This window comes from Sminthopsis crassicaudata, chromosome 1 (assembly GCF_048593235.1).
Source record: "Sminthopsis crassicaudata isolate SCR6 chromosome 1, ASM4859323v1, whole genome shotgun sequence".
In the NCBI taxonomy this organism is placed as follows: domain Eukaryota; kingdom Metazoa; phylum Chordata; class Mammalia; order Dasyuromorphia; family Dasyuridae; genus Sminthopsis; species Sminthopsis crassicaudata.
This window is the reverse complement of record NC_133617.1, coordinates 499544410-499564034: the sequence shown is the minus strand read 5'-3', so window position 1 is coordinate 499564034 and position 19625 is coordinate 499544410. Positions and strand designations below refer to the sequence as shown.

Here is a 19625-nt window from a genome sequence, read left to right as displayed (position 1 = left end):
GGAGCCACTGGAGTTTATTGAATAAAGGGATACAAGTTTAGGCCTACAATTTAGGAAATTCCTTGTGATACCTGGATAATGTACTGCAATGGTAAATAGTAGAGACAGGGAAACCAAATAGAAGGCTGTTGTAAGTGAGGGCTTGTATGAATGTAAAAGAGGGTACAAGATAGCAAGGAGATAAAATAACAGGATTTGACGATTGATTATATGGATTTTGAAGCCAAGAATGATACTGAGGTTGTAAACCTGGGTCACTAGAAGGATGGCTGTAACCTTAATAGCAATAGAGAAGTTTGGACGAGACATTGGTTTGAGGAAAAAATAATGAGTTCAATTTTGCATATATTAAAGTTAAGAGATTTCTTTGAGACATCATTTGAAATATCTAATCGTAGAAGGAAGTCACTAACAAAAGTAGAGGTGTACTAGGCAAGTTCTTATGCTTGACCTTTTTCAGCCAACTGAATAATATGGCTCATTAAGCATGTGGTTCCCCATGAACAAAGTTATAGGGTCCTGAAAGAACTGATAGGTGTGATCCTGAACTAGTGACAAAATATTTGAAAAAATGGGGAAAAGTATTACCACTATTGTTGTTCAGTTGTTCAGTTCTGTCTGACTCTTGGTGACATAATTGAGTTTTCTTGGCAAAGGTACTTAAGTGGTTTGTTATTTCCTTCTCCACTGGATTAAAGAAAACAGAGGTTAAATGACTTGCCCAGGGGTACATAGCCAGGGAGTATTTGAGCTCATGTTTGAACTTTCTGACTTCAAACCGGAAGGGCTAATGTGATCATCTTCAGAAAAAAATAGAAATTGGAATGTGTATACAAAAGTGATCAACTTGATTTCAATTCCAACAATTATGATGGCCTATTAACAATGGTGCTTTTAATAAATGTTAACTAAGTTAAATCAGATTTATGGCAAAATTCTAGAACATCTTGTAAAAAGGAATGGTTGGTGAACATCTAGAAAAAGAAACTGATCATACATGATGAAAACAATAGTTTCAAAATCGTATTAGTCTACAAGGTTTTAATCTGACAATTATATCACATCAGCACTCTTTGTTCCCCTACACCTTTTGACTAGAATAAGGACCATGGGCTCTGCAAGGCTTCTTTTTCAGAAAGAGACTTAGTATAGTCTTTTACCGATTTCCCACTTCCTGTACTGCTTTTGACCGCATCATGCCCTTTCTATCTATCCCTTTTTCTCAATCCCTTGCTCCTCTTTTCCCCTCTTTTGAATATTATTTTATGTGTTTATCTTTCTGTGTTAGATTTTAAATTCCTTGAGGCAACCACTGCCTTTTTTTTCCTTTTTCTTTTAAATACTATCCTCAAAGTATGGCACATAGTAAATATTTAAGAAATGCTTATTAATTGATATTTTATGACATAATATTATGAAATAATTAATGAAAATATTTTAAATGGTATTTTTATTGATTTTGTAAAGCAACCCTCAATTTTATGGATGAAAAAAATGGAGACTGAGAAATTGTGACTTGCCATTCCCCAATTGATAAATAGCCAAAGGATATGAAAAGACAGTTTTCAGATGAACAAATTAAAGCCATCTGTCGTCATATGAAAAAATGCTCTAAATCATTATTGATTAGAGAAATGCAAACTAAAACAACTCTGAGGTATCACTCTATACCTATCAGATTGGCTAAGATGACAGGAAAAGATTATGATAAATGTCGGAGAGGATGTGGGAAAACTGAGATACTAATGCATTATTAGTGGAGTTGTGAACTGTTCCAGCCATTCTGAAAAGCATTATAGAACTATGCCCAAAGGGCTATAAAATTGTCTATACCCCTTGATCCAGATATCCAAAGATATCATAAAAAGAAAGAAAAGTACTAACATGAACAAAAATGTTTGTGTAGCAGCTTTTTTTGTGATAACAAGAAATTGGAAATTGAATGGATGCCCATCAATTGGGAAATGGCTAAGTGAGTTATAGTGTATGAATGTAATTGAGTACCATTGTTCTACAAGAAATGATGAACAGACTGAGCTGATGCTGAGTGAAGAGAGTAGAACCAGGAAAACATGGTATATAGTAACATCAAGATTTTGTGATGATCCACATGTCAGATTGACTAAAATGACAGGAAAAGATAATGATGAATGTTGGAGGGGATGTGGGAAAACTGGGACACTCTACATTGTTGAACAGATCCAACCATTCTGGAGAGCAGTTTGGAATTATGCTCAAAAAGTTATCAACCTGGGCATACCCTTTGATCCAGCAGTGTTACTGCTGGGCTTATATCCCAAAAAAGATCTTAAAGAAGGGAAAGGGATCCATATGTGCAAAAATGTTTGTGACAGCCCATCGACTGGAAAATGGCTGAATAAATTATGGTATATGAATACTATGGAATACTATTATTCTGTAAGAAATGACTAGCAGGATGATTTTAGAGAGGCTTGGAGAGGCCTGCCTGAATTGATGCTAAGTGAAATGAGCAGAACCAGGAGATTATTATACACAGCAACAAGAAGACTATATGACAATCAATTCTGATGAACGTGGCTCTCTTCAACATTGAGATGATTCAAACCAGTCCCACTTGTTCTGTGACGAAGAGAGCTATCTACACCTAGAGAGAGAACCCTGTGAACAAGAATGTGGAACACAACATAGCATTCTCACTCTGTTATTATTTGGTTGCATTTTGTTTTATTTCTCAGTTTTTCTTTTTCTTCTGATCTGATTTTTTTCTTATGCAATAACTGCATAAATATGTATACATATATTGGATCTAACATGTATTTCAGCATTTTTAACATGTATTGGACTACTGCCAGCTATGGGAGGGGGTAGGGAGAAGAAGGAGAAAATTTGGTCAGTGTTGGAAAAATTACTCATGCATAAGCTTTGTAAATAAAAAGCTTTAATTAAAAAAAAAAAAAGATTTTGTGATGATCAACTATGATAGACTTATCTCTTTTCAGCAATTTAGTGATCCAAGACAATTCAAAAACTTTGGATGGAAAATGCCATCTGCATCTTAGAGAGAGAACTATGGAAATTGAACGCAGATTGAAATATACTGTTTTCACCTTTTTTTCTTTTTTTTTCTTTCTTGTGATGTTTCTCTTTTATTCTGGTTTTTCTTCTCCAACATAACTCATATGGAAATATGTTTTTTTTTTTAAATAAATGTACATGTATAACCTAAAAAAATTAAATTTAATAAAATATTTTCTTTTAATTGTGAGTTGCTCGAGGTAACATCTCTAATGACTAGCAAATCATGAGTATGGGAACCCAATATTTGTTTCTGACTCCAAACTCCACTATAACATTGGAAAAAATAACAAATTAGATATGATTTGAACCCCACATATTTTTAGAATTAGGGGAAAAGGAGATTGAATAATTTCCTGCCTGGAGGAATTCCGAACTGATCCAGCAGTTCCACTATTAGGTTTTTATTCCAAAGAGATCATAAAAGAAAGAAAAGGACCATCATTTACAAAAACGTGTACAAAAATAAAATATTAAAAAAAAAAAAAAAAGAAAGAAAGAAAGAAAAAATTGTGAATTGCCCGAGGTGTAACATCACCAAGAACTAGCAGATCGGTCTAGGAACTCAATATTTGTTTCTGACTTCAAACTCCACTATAACATTGGGAAAAATAAGAAATTAGACATGATCCCAATCATGATTATTCCTTTGCTATAAGTTTTTTTGGTTGTATAAATCACTCCCATCATATTAATTTCCAGTAGTTTTTTAAAAATTCATAGTTGAAACCGTTTGGGATAAATCATTTTCTTGTGAATACATGTGTGTGAGCATTTTTTATTATTCTTTATGAATTGAGAATTTAAATCTCTATTTAGAAATCTTTCCTGGGGTTTGACATAAGCATTTTAAAACTGGTGAAGGAAACATAAAATAGCACTAGGTATTCTCCTAGATGTAAATTGGTGATATTCTAATTCAATTACTTTATATATGAGCAATTTTCAAGAATATAACTAATTATCAATAGGTAGTACATGCAATGAGTTCCCAAGACTCCAAGGAAAGAATACAGGATTTGGAAGCAAGGAATTTGTATTCAGATTCCATTTCTGCCACTTATTACCTGTGTGGTATTGGGCAAGTTTCCCAAACTTCAGGTCTGCTAGGTCTGGAGTTGAGAAGACCTGAGTTCTAATCCAAATACTTTTGAGCTATATGACCCTGGGCAAAGCACTCCTCTGTCTGCCTCAGTTTCCTCAATTATAAAATGGGAATAACAATAGCACCTGTCACTCAGGATTTTTTTGAAGATCAAATGAGATGATATTTATATAGTTTTACATAGTGCCTGGCAATAGTAAATGTTTAATAAATGCTTATTTATTCTTCCCTCTGTTTCTCATTTTCTTTTCCTCCTTCTTTCCTTCCTTCTGTTTCTTCCTTCCAGTAGGAATTAAGGTTATTTGTACACCACTCTGAGGCCAAGATGCAAGTATATAGATTGATTTTTATGCCAATTGTGCTATTTTTGGCCTCAATAATCAACACCAAGAAAATTGAGCTTTTCCACTAACCATCTATCTACACATGGAGCTGTTGGTTACAGCTTTATGGGGAAAATTTGAATACTGGGGATAAGTTCACTTACCTTTACAGCTTCCATGACTATCCATATAGATAATGAAGCTGATGCTCACCAGACCAGAGCTAGCTCACTTAGCATTTGGGGGACTCCAAAAGAAAGCACAGAAGTGAAAATATATCAGGATGTACTACACTGTTGTATGCCTATGAATTGGGAATAGTCTGATAGACTGAAAACTGAAACCGCTTTCACTTGAGTTATTTCAGGAAGATTTTCCAAGATTACCTGACAAGATAAAGGTACTAGACAGTGAAGTTATTTCTAGAGCTGAACCTACATTCAAACTCTTATTACAGAGAGCCTAACTTTGATGGGTTGGCCACATAGTTCAAATACCATCACATACTTATCCAGAAGACTGTTTTATACAGAATTCACACAAAAGCAAACATTCACATAGTGGTCAAAACAAGTGACATAAGGACACTCTTGAGTTATCTTTGAAAAACTTTAGGGAGACATGGAAACAGTGGCACAGGGCTGTTCAGTGTGGCATGTAAGCATCAAAGAAGGTGCTGTGCTCTATGAGCAAAGCAGAATCATAGAAGCACAAAGGAAATGTGAGCTGTGCAAATCCAGGGCCACTTCCCCCCAAAAGGCCTGATTGAACCACTTGTGCTCAGTATGTAGTTAATACCTTCCAAACTCATGTTGGCTTGATCAGCCACAGCTGAACACACTGTACTCTGACTCCAACATTGTGATGTCATTGGTTGACTTAAAAAACAAAGGACAAAAAACAACAAGGTTATTTGCTGTTACTTCATATTAACTGACAGTGAAAGTATGTATTAGTTTTTAGCAAGGTGGATGACTAAAATCCCAAGAATACAATTAAGGATAAATCACACATATTTAGTTTAATATAACATAATTTTTAATAGTAACCTATTATACCTCAAGGAAGCAAATCTCAAAAATATTAATAGCTTCAATGCATTTTTTTAGAGTAATGCTTATAGACTTACAAACATTAAAGTTCTTATACTTTGTTCTGCCTATCTTTCAGAAAAATTGAATATACAAATAAAATATCATGTTTATCACATCTCCACACTTTTTCTTCTTTTCCTCTCCTTAGCCTTACTCTCCTGCCCCCACCCCCTTGAGAAAACTGAGGTTTAGAAAAATTATATACCTAATTAATATAAATTATATTTATTTATTTACACTGGGGCTAGAAGGTTCTTGAGAGTCTAGGGAAAGAATACAGAGTTGGAGGCAAGGAAATTTTCAGTTCAAATTCCAATTCTGCCACTTATTACCTGGGCAAGTTTTCCAGACTTCAAGTCTTCTCACCTTAAAATAATGAAGTTTGATTAGATGATCTCAGACTTCCATCTGTACATTTAAGTTCTCTAAATTTTTACCTCTGTCACAAAATGTTACTTCACTTTAGTGTGTGGTTGACTTTAGTTGCTATAATGTCTTCTGTTTGAAAATTATTTGTAGAAAACTCAATATTAAATAATTTTGTGCTTGTGAGACATTGTTACTTAATTAAGGTGCTTTAAACTCTTTTATAGAATGCTTTTGAAACTGTTAAGATCTGTAGATTTCTGAAATGTTTGTCAACAATTATCCCCCCCCCCCAAAAAATAGAAAAGGCTCAATAGAATTTCATTTTTTTTTTAATTTCTGGAGGAATCTTATCATAAAGCATTATATTTAGTTTAATTATTCCTTTCCCAGATATCCTAAAGAAATATTAATTTAGTATCCTAAGGAGATTCGCTATAGTGCTAGTTTGATGCTTCATCAAAGTATGAGGTAGCTCTGAGTCCTTGAAAATTATACTAGTGGACTATACGCCCTTCTAGGACCTATTAAATTAGAAAAGGCATCATGAAGAGATATGGCAATGGATTGTATATCTCTTGGAACATAATGATTCCATTCTGAGGCTTAGAAAATCATTAGAGAGAGAGAGAATTTTATTAAATTGAGTTGATTTACAAATGTAAGGAAGCTTTATTATTGATTTTTAATGCTATGAAAATATCTATATATAAAATGAGCTGGAGAAGTAAATGACCAGCCATTCCTGTATCTCTGCCAAGAAAATCCCAAATGGAAGTAACAAATTGGGAAAATATTTTTACGTTTAAAGGTTCTGATAAAGGCCTCATTTCTAAAATATATAGAGAACTGACCCTAATTTATAAGAAATCAAACCATTCTCCAATTGATAAATGGTCAAAGGATATGAACAGACAATTCTCAGATGATGAAATTAAAACTATATTCACTCATATGAAAGAGTGTTTCCAAATCACTACTGATCAGAGAAATGCAAATTAAGACAACTCTGAGATACCACTATACACCTGTCAGATTGGCTAAGATGACAGGAACAAATAATGATGAATGTTGGAGGGGATATGGGAAAACTAGGACACTAATGCATTGTTGGTGGAGTTGTGAAAGAATCTGGCCATTCTGGAGAACAATATGTAACTATGCCCAAAAAGTATAAAACTGCACACCCTTTTACCCAGCAGTGCTACTACTGGGCTTATATCCCAAAGAAGTACTAAAGAGGGGAAAGGGACCTGTATGTGCCAAAATGTTTGTGGCAGCTCTTTTCGTAGTGGCTAGAAACTGGAAGATGAATGGATGTCCATCAATTGGAGAATGGTTGAGTAAATTATGGTATATGAAGGTTATGGAATATTATTGCTCTATAAGAAATGACCAGCAGGATGAATACAGAGAGGTTTGGAGAGACTTACATCAACTGATGCTGAGTGAAATGAGCAGAACCAGAAGATCACTATACACTTCAACAACAATACTGTATGAAGATATATTCTGATGGAAGTGGATATCTTCAACATAAAGAAGATCCAACTCACTTCCAGTTGATCAATGATGGACAGAAACAACTACACCCAGAGAAAGAACACTGAGAACTGAATGTAAACTGTTAGCACTACTGTCTTTCAACCCAGGTTACTTATACCTTCGGAATCCAATACTTAACGTGCAACAAGAAAATTGGATTTACACACATATGTTGTATCTAGGTTATACTGTAGCACATGTAATATGTATGGGATTGCCTGTCATCTAGGGGAGGGACTAGAGGGAGGGAAGGGAAAATTTGGAAATTTGCATATGTACTGTCAAAAAAAAATTTTATAATTATAAAATTAATTAAAAAAAAAAAAAGAAAGAAAAGAAAATCCCAAATGGGGCAGAGTAATACACAGCTAAAAATGATTGTACAACAACTCTCATCTAAGGACAAGTTTTTCTAAGCTTAGGAAGGCTTGTCGCCGAGTTTCCTACAGGTTACTTTAAACTATTATACACAAAGTTTTAAATGGATTTTGATCTGTTATCAGGTAGTATTCATACTATTGAAATTATAAATCCTTAAAATACTCAAGTAATTTAAAGTTGAATATATTGTTGCTCTTATTAGACTTACTACTTTGAAAAGGAAATGCTTACAATATTATATCTAAAGCGTAATTTTCTAGAATGTTATAAATATATATGCACATGTGTGACATTTACATTCCTTTTGTTCAGTGTTATATTATGGGAAGCAGAAAATAAGAACAGCTGGATTTATTTCCTTATTCTTACCAAAAATATAGCTTTTTATTTTCCTTCTTTTTCCTCAAAAAGATTCTTTGTTCTAAAGCCCTGTTCTTAGAGGCCTAAAGTGAGTAATACATGAAAAATCTTGATAATATAAAAACAAAATACAACAAAAATCTATTATGTTTTTTAAAAGGGATACAGCATTTTTATGGAAGGCACAAGTACTGAGAAATAGTATACTAATATTTTATGTATTATCTGTTTTTTTAACCAGTCAAGTCCATCATCTCCAGAACCTGCTAGTCTTCCTGCAGAAGACTTAAGTACAAACTCCAATGGTCCTAAACCTGCAGAAATCATACTAGATGATGACAGAGAAGATCTTTTTGCAGGTAATTATTAATAATATAACTTTTTAATAGTCAAGTGAAATACATTTTTGGATGACCTTTTTAATGCAAATTTCTTAATTGTAGAAGGTGTTTGAAATACTTGGTGTCTGTGTTACAAGATAGGGCATATTCCCAATTTGTCAAAACATTTCTCTTCCAAAAATGATTAAAATTATATTGATTTTTAGTTTTTCACAGATTTATTTTAATGAATGGCTACAAATGATTACAGTATAATATTTTACTCAACTGCCTTATTTTCTCTGAATATTATATTCTGTGTATATAGTTTTTAAAAATAGTTTGTGCTGATGAAAAAATTGCAATCAGTGTTTAGCACAATTCCATAAATTTTGTGGAAAAAAAAACTAATCTCAATATATTTTTTCTCAGTTGCCATTTATTCTTCATTTTAAAATTATAAGAATTAAATATTGTAAAGTATGTTGAGTATTATATACAACATTTCAAATTAATTTGTCCCATTTTTTTATTTGTTTGTTTTTTTGTTTTGGTGAGGCAATTGGGGTTAAGTGACTACTTGCCCAGAGTCACACAGCTAATATATGTTAAGTGTCTAAGACTACATTTGAACTCAGGTCTTCCTGATGTCAAGACTGGCTTATCTATTGTACCATCTAGCTGCCCCCAATTTCTAAAGTTTATAAGCATATAAGTTGTGTAAGCATTTAAGAAATGCATATTCATTCATTTCATTATACTTAAATATATGCCACTGCAAGCCTATACCTGTTTTTCAATATACAATTTAAGTGAACTATCTAGGCCACTAAGAGGCTAGGTGATTTGCCCAGTCATAGAGACAACATGTATTTGAGACAGGACTTAAATCCAGATCTTTAGAAATCCAAAGAGGCCCTCAGTGTACTGTGCTATTCTGTTTCTGCCTTCTACCAACTTTCTACCTATACTAGGATACCTATCAAATGGATGATTACAATGTAGCAAACAACAGTCTGTAGAAGGAATAGAAAGAGACACAGTTGCTAGATCTTCTGAGAGTACCCCCTCCCAGCCATATTTTGAGAGATCCTTTGGTTAGTAGATCAGAGGTTGGAGTTCTTCAAGAGTCTGAATAGGGCACCTTTGCCATCTGTGTCTACTATCTAATAAGAAGTCATTCATTAGATGCCACAAATAGTACTTGCTTTTTAACACTAGTCTTGTTTTCCTAAGGTCTTATACTCTATTTCTCTACTAGTGCTTTTCTCTTCTCCTTTCTCCCTCAAGACAAGAGTTGAAGGAGATTTGTGGCTTTCAAGGATCCAGATTGATTATGAGATATGAGATTAGTTGGACCCATTTTTGACTCTTGCTAGGTTGGATTGAGACCAGCAATTTAGGATTAGTTCAGTATTAGGAAAACTATAAACATGATACATCAAATTAACAACAAAAACAAATTTTGCATGGTTGAATCACAAATTCTAAAAGAGATTTTGACAGAATAATTCATTTGTACTAAAAATGCTAAAAAGCCTAGGAAAAGTCTAGAAATTATATGAAAAATAGAATTTATCTAAAACCAATACTTATGTTTATCTGTAATGAAAATGTGCTGAAGGTCTTTCCACTAAGATAGAAATAAAGTAAAGGTGTATCTATCATGAACAATTCTAACTATAACCATAAGAAGCCTAGACTAAGAACAAACAAAATTCTCACTTTTTTCCATGTGACATCATAATTTACTTAGATAACCTTAAAATAAGAACATAAAAAGCAGGATATAAAGGAAACCAACAAAAATCTCCTATACATTACTAAAAGTCATATTACTATATTATGTTAACATAATATTAAATATTATATTACATTAGTATATATTACTAAAAGTGATATATAGGAAATAGTAATAAGAAGAGTAGTAGTCTTAATGGAATGAAATAGAAAAGGAATTCCATTCAGAATAACAGAATACACAAAATATCTGTTACTGTGACTACTCAGACACAGAAGTATTATGTAAGATTTGTAAGACTAAAAAGACTTTTTAAGAAATGCAGAGTTATGTTTGTGGCAGCCCTCTTTGTAGTGGCCAGAAACTGGAAACTTCATGGATGCCCATCAATTGGAGCATGGCTGAATAAATTGTGGTATGTGAATATTATGGAATATTATTGTTCTGTAAGAAATGACCAACAGGATGATTTCAGAAAGGCCTGGAGAGACTTAATGAATTGATGCTGAGTGAAATGAGCAGGACCAAGAGATCATTATATACTTCAATCACAATACTATATGATGATCAATTTTGATGGTAGTGGCCATCTTCAACAATGAGATGAACCAAATCAATTCCAATAAAGCAGTAATGAACTGGACCAGCTACACCCAGCAAATGAACTCTGGAAGATGACTAGGAACCACTACATAGAATTCCCAATCCCTCTATTTTGTCCACCTGCATTTTTTATTTCCTTCACAGGCTAATTGTATACTATTTCAAAGTCCAATTCTTTTTGTACAGCAAAACAACTGTTTGGTCATGTATACATATATTGTATTTAATTTATACTTTAACATATTTAACCTGTATTGGTCAACCTGCCATTTGGGAGGGAGGGCAGGGAAGAAGGGGAAAAATTAGAACAAAAGGTTTGGCAATTGTCAATTCTGTAAAATTACCCATGCATAATATCTGGTAAATAAAAACTATTAAAAAAAAAAAAAGAAAAGAAAAAGAAATGCAGAGTTAAGAAGTTCAGTAGACTATCTAAGTAATAATTGCTCAATGTTACCTAATGTATTACAGATTTAGTGCCATACCAGTTGAAATGTCAAAGAGTTACTTCTCAATAATGATTTGCAAGCATCTTTGATTACAACAATCCTATCAGTAGAAAATAATTTGAGTAATTGCATAAATTATATATAAGGTGTCCCAAAAGTTTTGCTGTAGTTTCAAAAATTTAATAAAACCAGTAAACTCGTAATTTAATAAAAACTACTAAGAAAACTGGAAAGGAATTTGGCAGAAATTGGTTTCAGACCAATATCTTGTACCAAGCTCTGAATCACACACACACACACAAACACAGAGAGAGAGAGAGAGAGAGAGAGAGAGAGAGAGAGAGAGAGAGAGAGAGAGAGAGAGAGAGAGAGACGAGAGAGATAAAAATAAAAAAGATATCATTATAAACAAATGGGATAATCCAGAAAGGACATAACCTTTCATTGCTAAGGGTAGGAAAAAAAGTTCTTGACTAAACAAGTTACAAAGAAAATGTTAGCTAATTTGATTATGTATAGTTGAAATGTTTTAGCACAAAGAAAAGTAGTACATTTAAGAGTGAAATAATTAACTGGGGAAAATATTTGTTGCAAATTTTCTTTGATAAAAGTTTGATATCCAGTCCATCTAAGGAACTAATTCCAAATGTGTAACAATGATGACCATTCACTAATAGATAAATTTTCAAATGATACAAACATTTTCTAAATGAAATTCAAGTTATCAGTGGTCAATATGAAAATATTCTAAATCATTCATAATTAAAGGAATGCAAATCAATACAATTCTGACTTACTTTTCACCTAAGGTTTGCAAAAATGACAAAAACCTGGAGAATGATAATTGATGGAAAGGCAGAAGGAACTCAGGTAAATCGATAAACTATTAGTGTAGCCATGAATTGGTCCAGCCATTCTAGAAAACAATTTGGGACTATGCCCCTTAAAACACTATATTGTCCATATTTTTTGATCCAATAACTCCATTACTAGTACCCCAAAGAAAGGGGGAAAATATGTGTGGCAACTCTGTTGTAGAAAAAAACTAAGAATAAAGAGAGATGGTAATCCGTTGAAAAATAGCTGAATAGACATAGATACAACATGATTGTATAAAAAGGTGCGCTGAAAGAAATAAAATGGAGTGTTTCAGAGAAATGTGGGAAGACTTCTATGTCTTAATAGAGTAAAGTGAACAGAACCAGGAGACAATTTACATAGTAACAATGATGTTATAATGAAAAAGTCTTAAAAGACTTGAAATGATCCATGCAGTCACCAAACAGGTTTCCAGAGGACATATGATAAAACATGTTTTCCACTTCCTGATAGAAGGATAATGAATTCAAGATAATGAATGAGATATTTTTGGACATGGCAGATGTGTGGATTTGTTTGGTTAATCGGTCTTATTTGTTATAAGGGTTGCATGTTTTCGTTTTTATTTAGGGAGTAAGGTTTGGGGCAAGATGAGGGCACCTTGTAAATAGTATTTTTTAATAAAGTGGGTAATTAAAGTATGTATATGTATGCTTATGTGTGCATATATGTGTGTGTATCTATACACATTTACATATATACATGTATATATAAACACACACAGAAGAAAACCTAACAAAACAAGAACAAGAAGATACCCTATTTAGAAGAAACATGTTGAAGTTAGTAAGTTGTACTTGCTTTAAAGAAATAAAAAAAGCAAGCTATATAAAATAGAAATGAGTAGTTTCCCATAGGTACTAGAGTACACTCGTGTGCACTCCCTCTCTCCCTCCCCCCCTTCTCTCTTTTTCTCTCTTTCTCCCTTCCCTCCCAATCTCTCTCTCTCTCTCTCTCTCTCTCTCTCTCTCTCTCTCTCTCTCTCTCTCAAATATACCTGCATATGTGCTTTTTTTCTTCCCCTTTCTCCCCTCCCCCCATATTTCACTCTTTCTCTTTCTTTATTAAATTCAGGGGAAAAACAAATAGTTTTTAAAAAGTTTACTCATGGGAGGAAATCCAGGAACTGGGTTTTATTTGGGTGAAGATCATTGGGAATGGAGACATGAATATGTCATTGGCGTCTACTTCAAACCACCTGAACAGAAAGGGAAAAATACATGAGTTTCAGCAGCATTTATGACACTTTCTAGCTAAGTGACATTGGTTGAGTCACTTCACCTCTGTTTCCATTTCTTCAGCAATAAAATGGTTAATAGAAAGGTCAAATGAGATAATATCTGTAAAGCACTTAACATAATGCTTGGCACACAGCAGGCATTATATAAATGGGTAACCTTTCTCTTTTCAGAACTATGGTTTTAAAAAGGACTGATAAGGGGCAGCTAGGTGGTGCAGTAGATAGAGCACCAGCCTTGAAGTCAGGAGGACTTGAATTCAAATGTGGTCTCAAACACTTAAAGCTTCCTAGCTATGTGACCCTGCAAGTCACTTAGCTCCAATTGCCTCAGCAAAAAAAAAAAAAAGGACTGATAAACACTTTGAACGTTGAAACGCCTCGAAATTTTATCATATGAAATCCGTTGCAGGAACTAGAATGATTTAACAAAAAGAAGATGAGTCTTAGGGAAGCCTTATGGTTTTGTTCTATTATTTTAAGGACTTTATTACTGAAAAGAGACTTATTTAATTTGACTCTAGACAATAAATCAGAAGCAGTGAATGGAAGTTGCAAAGAACCAAAATTAGACTTAATATAAAGAATAATTTCCTTATTAGAAGTATAATTTGGTTACCTTTAGAGAGATGAGGGTCTCTCCTTGAAGGTTTTCATGCAGGACAGAGAAACCACATTAGAAATCCAACTAAAAATTATTATTTTTTTTTAATCCTTATCCTTATTTCCTCCAGTTAAGGTATGAAATTGAGAGCTGACTTGGGGAATTATTTCATATTGTTTTGTGGTTTTTTTTTAAATCATTAACTGTAAAGTTAAGGTAAATTATATAGAAAGAAACATAAGGAAATTATTTTTTAATTAAAATTATTATAGTAAACTTAAGAGGTTCTTATTATGCATATTTATTTGTGGGCAAGGTTCTAGCTCTTTTCAATGTTTAATAAACTGTACTGGAATTATAAGCTTTCCTTTCAGTATTTTTTCCTCTTAATTTGCTTAATTTGTATCTAGAAGCCACAGAAGAAGTTTCTTTGGATAGTCCAGAAAGGGAACCTATCCTTTCTCCTGAGCCTTCTCCTGCGATCACCCCTATAACACCTACCACATTAATGACACCCAGAATTGAGTCAAAAAGTATGTCTGCTCCTGTGATCTTCGATAGATCTAGGGATGAGGTACTGAATAAAGTTTTATAACTTAAGAATATATTTTGCTATGTAGATCATTATGTTAAACTATCAGTTTTATTTTCCTTCTGCAGTTTAGGCTTCCTTTAGACTTCCCTGAGCTTATACCTTTGACCCTGAAACCTTAGACATGAACTTTGGGCAAACCACAGGTCTCTCTGAGCCTCGCCTTTTATCATCTTTAAAATGAATTAATGCTTCTCCAACAGGATTGCTAAGAAAATCAAGAGAGAGAGAATTAAACTGTGATTTGCCAATGTAAGGAAGTCTTATTATTGATTTTTAGTGTTATGAAAATATGTAAAAGACCTATCTATAATTTAGATTAGTTCTTGGACATTTCTTGAGGTTACATGATTAAAAGGCTGGCTAAATGACTTGCCCAAAGTCATTGATAGGTTTCAGAGGCATGATTTTCATTTCTTTCTGTTTCCAAATAGTACCATTCACTTAAACACATTATTTCTTGAATTTTAAATTTAGGAAAATTGTGCCTATAAATACTTGAACTTTAACCTTATGTATTATTGTCAAAAATAAGATATGGTTATTGAATGTGTATTTTTTTGCCCAACTTTAAAGATTAATTCTTGTATTAAAATACATTACTTTAAGAAAGGAAAGTTCAAATGATGTCCAAAATATGTGCTTACATTAGAAAAACATTTACTGTAGAAATAGATATTTGAGAATTAACTGTAGATAAGAAAGTAACTCATTTTTTGTTTTGAGTGACAATCCTTTTTACATATAGGAGGGAGAAAGGTGTTTTATTATGAAAAATAAAAAGCCATCATTTAGTGCAAGGGCAGTGATTAAATTGTCACTCATAATAATATTTTTTAAATCATTTTTACTTGTATCAGAAATTTATCATTTTTTGTTTGGTATATTGTTAGCTATGCTTTTTAAACATTTGCTTATTATACTACACACTTTTATTGGCTTTTATCAGCCTCCAGGGAGAATGTATGCTTATTAGAAAGCAGAGAAATCTAGAAGCTAGAAAGTTGTTCATTATAAGTATAACATTTTCTGAAAATTGGTATGGTAAAACTCTTAGCCTCTGACCGTAAGCAGTACAGATTTTATAGCTGTAGATTTTAATATTAATTATGAAAAGACCTAAGGCTTTGTGTAATTATAAAAAGCCTGCATTTTTGTATATAATCTCTATGAAAAAGAAGCACAAAGTTCTTTATCATTTGTTTACACTTAGAGCAAAGAAAGGAAGGAAAGGAAGGAAGCAAGGTCTGGATAGTTGAGGAAATGAAACAGTATTTTTTTTTTTTTTTTTTTTTTTTTTTAAGTTTCAAGTGGATTTGTCACGAACATAAAACAACTGCTTATGTTGGTTCTTATATTGGGCCTAATCATGATCCAGATTGTTGTGGGTCTAACATAAATTAGAATTTGACCACTAGTACTACTAATTTCTCTTTTCTAGATTGAAGAAGAAGCAAATGGAGATGTTTTTGATATAGAAATTGGTGTTTCAGACCCAGAGAAAGTTGGTGAGGCAATATTTTTATTATTTTTATATATGTTTTCTTTACTTTCTTTTCAAAAAAATCTTCTTTAATACTTATTTTATTACTTGTCTTGTAGGTGATGGCATGAATGCTTATATGGCATATAGAGTAACAACAAAGGTAAGTCTTCCTGCATCATTTTAGCAATGTTTTGACAACATTTAAAAATATATATATATTTATTTTTCCCAATTACACGTAAAAACAATTTTTAACATTCAATTTTAAAAATTTTGAGTTTCAATTTTTCTCCTTTCCTCACTACCCCTACCCTTAAGACGGTAAGCAATTTGATGTTTTATATATGTGTATATGTGCTCATGTAAAACATTTCTATATTACTTATAAAAGAAGAAACAGATCAAAAGAAAAAACATCAAAAATAAAATTTAAAAAGCTGTATACTTTGATCTATATTCAGACTTCATCAGTTCTTTCTCTGGACAGGGATAGCATTTTTCATCTTGAATTCTTTGGGATTCTCTTGGATCATTGTATTGCTGAGAAAAAGTCATTCACAAATGATCATCGTACAATATTGCTTTTACTGGGTATAGTCTTCTGATTCTGCTCACTTTACTTTGCATCAGTTCGTGTAAGGGTTTGAGAACATTTAATACTATTAAATTTCTAAGCAAAACAGGGTGTGGTCTCTAACCTTTTTTCTAAAACATTGACTTATTTTGCTTTTATTAGTTATTTGAAAGTACTATAGCATGTAATTTTTTTTTGCAGGGTCTTCTAAGCATTATTTTTATTATTTTTCTCAATTACATGTAAGCAAAAATTTTTAACATTCAAATTTTGAATTCCAAATTCTATCTCCCCTTTCTTCTCCTCCCCCCCTTTTTGAGAAGGCAAGCAGTTTGATATTACTTATTCACAGCAAGTGATGTAAAACATTTCCATTTTAGCCATTTGCAAAAGAAAATGTAGACCAAAAAAGCAAGAATGATAAAGTTTAGAAAGTATGCTTCAGTCTGTCATTCAGACTCCATCAGTTCTTTCTCTGGAGGTGGATAGCATTTTTCATCAATAAGCTCTTCAGAACTGTTTTGAATCATATTATTGTTGAAAAACTAATTCATTATATCATCATTATAATAATGCTATTACTGTGTACATTGTTCTGATTCTGCTCATTTCACTTTGCATCAGTTCATGTAACTCTTCCCAAGTTTTTCTGAAATCATCTTGCTCGTCATTTCTTATAGCACAATAGTATTCCATCACAATTATATATCACAAGTTGTTTGGTCATTTCCCATTTAATGGGCATCCTCTCAATTTCCAATTCTTTGCCACCACAGAAAGAGCTGTTGTAAATATTTTTGTTTGCATAGGTCCTTTTCCTTTTTCTTAAAAAAAAATCTCTTTGGACTATAAACCTCATAGTGGTATTGGTAGATCAAAGAGTATGCACAGTTTTATAGCCCTTTGGGCATAATTCTAAATTGCTTTCTAGAATGGTTGAATCAGTTCACAACTCTGCTAATGGTACTTTAATTTTTCACATCCCCTACAGCATTTGTCATTTTCTTTTACTGTTACATTAGTCAGTCTGATTGATGTGGGGTGGTACCTCAGAACTGTTTTAATTGGTATTTTCCTACGACCGTTGTTAGTTTTGATTTCTTATGAAAACTGCCTGTTCATATCCTTTGATCATTTATCACTTGGGGAATCTCTTATATTCTTATAAATTTGACTCAGTACTTTATATATGTGAGAAAGGAGGCCTTTATCAGAAAAACTTACTATAAAATTTCCCCCAGTTTCCTGCTTTCCTTCTCATCTTGGCTGCATTTGGTTTTGTTTGTGCAAAAACTTTTGATGTAAGGAAAAACTTTTGTTTCACATCCTGTAGTGCTTTCTGTCTCTTTTTTGGTCTTAAATTATTACTTTATTTATAAATCTGACAGGTACATTTTTCCTTGCTCTCCTAATTTGCTTGTGATACCACCTTTTATGTCTAAATCATGTACCCATTTTGACTTTATCTTGGTATATGGTGTGAGATGTTTGTCTATACCTTGTTTCTGCCAAACTGCTTTCTAGTTTTCCCAGAATATTTTGTTAAGTAGTAATTTTATTGTCCCCAAATCTCTTTGGGTTTGTCAAATACTTGATTACTATAGTAGTAAATGACTATAGTAGTCTAGTGTTTCACAAACCCAGATATCCAAGATTTTGGGATTAGAATATAATTTTTACCTCAATTCATCTACTTAATACTTAATCTTAAATTCTTTATTTTCTTATTTTTGGCAGACTTCCCTGTCCATGTTTAATAAGAATGAATTTTCAGTTAAAAGAAGGTTTAGCGACTTTCTTGGATTGCACAGCAAATTAGCCACAAAGTACTTACATGTTGGTTATATTGTGCCGCCAGCTCCAGAGAAGAGTATTGTAGGTAAGCATAAATTTGGAAAGTTTATATTTAAATTGTTAATAAGTGTCATTACAGAATTTTACAAATACTTTAATGTTTATATTCATTTTTCCCCAAACATTAAAAACAAATTTTTGTTATAAATGTAGAATAAAGTATTTCATTTGATAGAGTCTGTAGGACTGTTTTAGCATATATAACAAATAATTATGGTTTTACTTTCTATTACTTAAATAAAGCATTTGATGTAGCTAAGGTATCAATATTTAATAAGACTATGCTAAGTTAGAAGCAATTGGAGAGTTTTGCTTTTTCTAATCATTAAGCTTTTCCTAATCATTGAACAAAATATAATTGTGGAAATGGGTCAGTTATAAACAGGAATTTCCTAACATCCAGAAAAAGTTGTTAAGAAGTGTGTAGCTTAGTACCCAAGCAGTATTTTGCTTTTAGAGGATCTAGCCTCTTATATAAAGTATATTTGATTAAACTCTGTTTTCTTACTTATTCCAACACCTTGATATTTAAGCTTTTTCATATTCAGTTTTGCTGAATATATTTGTGTGTGTTTTTCTTAGTTTAGATTTGCAACTTTTGAAAGCAGGTTGGATTTTATCAACTGCATTTATAATTTTGGAAACTAATATCATTGATGTTTAAGAACATCCTTTCTATTATGGAATCTATCATTCTTCTAGAGATTGAAAGACCATCTAGTCCTCTCCCCTCTTTTTACAAATAAAGAAACTGATCTCTAGGGCAATTAAATTATCTGCTCAAATTAACGTAGTAAATCATCAGAAACAGAATTTGAATCCAGGTTCTTTGACTCCAGAGCCATTGTTCTTTGCATTTTGTGATGCTGCATCCACTTAGTTTTTTCCTCATAATCTAGTTAATGGTCTTCTTGATTTTTCTCCTTTTGCAACATGTTGTAGATGTATACCTTCTTCCATATATGAAATTTAAGTACCTTCTATCATGAATTTTTAGTGACTTTACTGTACTGTTGTTCCTTGACTTATAAATTATGTGAAGAGTTGTTGAAAGC

At 32.5% G+C, this 19625-nt stretch overlaps 1 protein-coding gene across 1 annotated transcript in view; it reads left to right on the top strand.

Moving 5' to 3' along the window:
• The window catches only part of SNX2 (sorting nexin 2), a 57953-nt gene that overhangs the window by 12658 nt on the left and 25670 nt on the right, over positions 1–19625 (top strand). The window contains exons 2-6 of the mRNA XM_074281509.1: positions 8473–8590; positions 14475–14638; positions 16098–16164; positions 16259–16302; positions 18454–18595. Coding sequence (XP_074137610.1) covers positions 8473–8590; positions 14475–14638; positions 16098–16164; positions 16259–16302; positions 18454–18595 — 535 coding nt within the window. The remainder of the gene's footprint in view (positions 1–8472; positions 8591–14474; positions 14639–16097; positions 16165–16258; positions 16303–18453; positions 18596–19625) is intronic.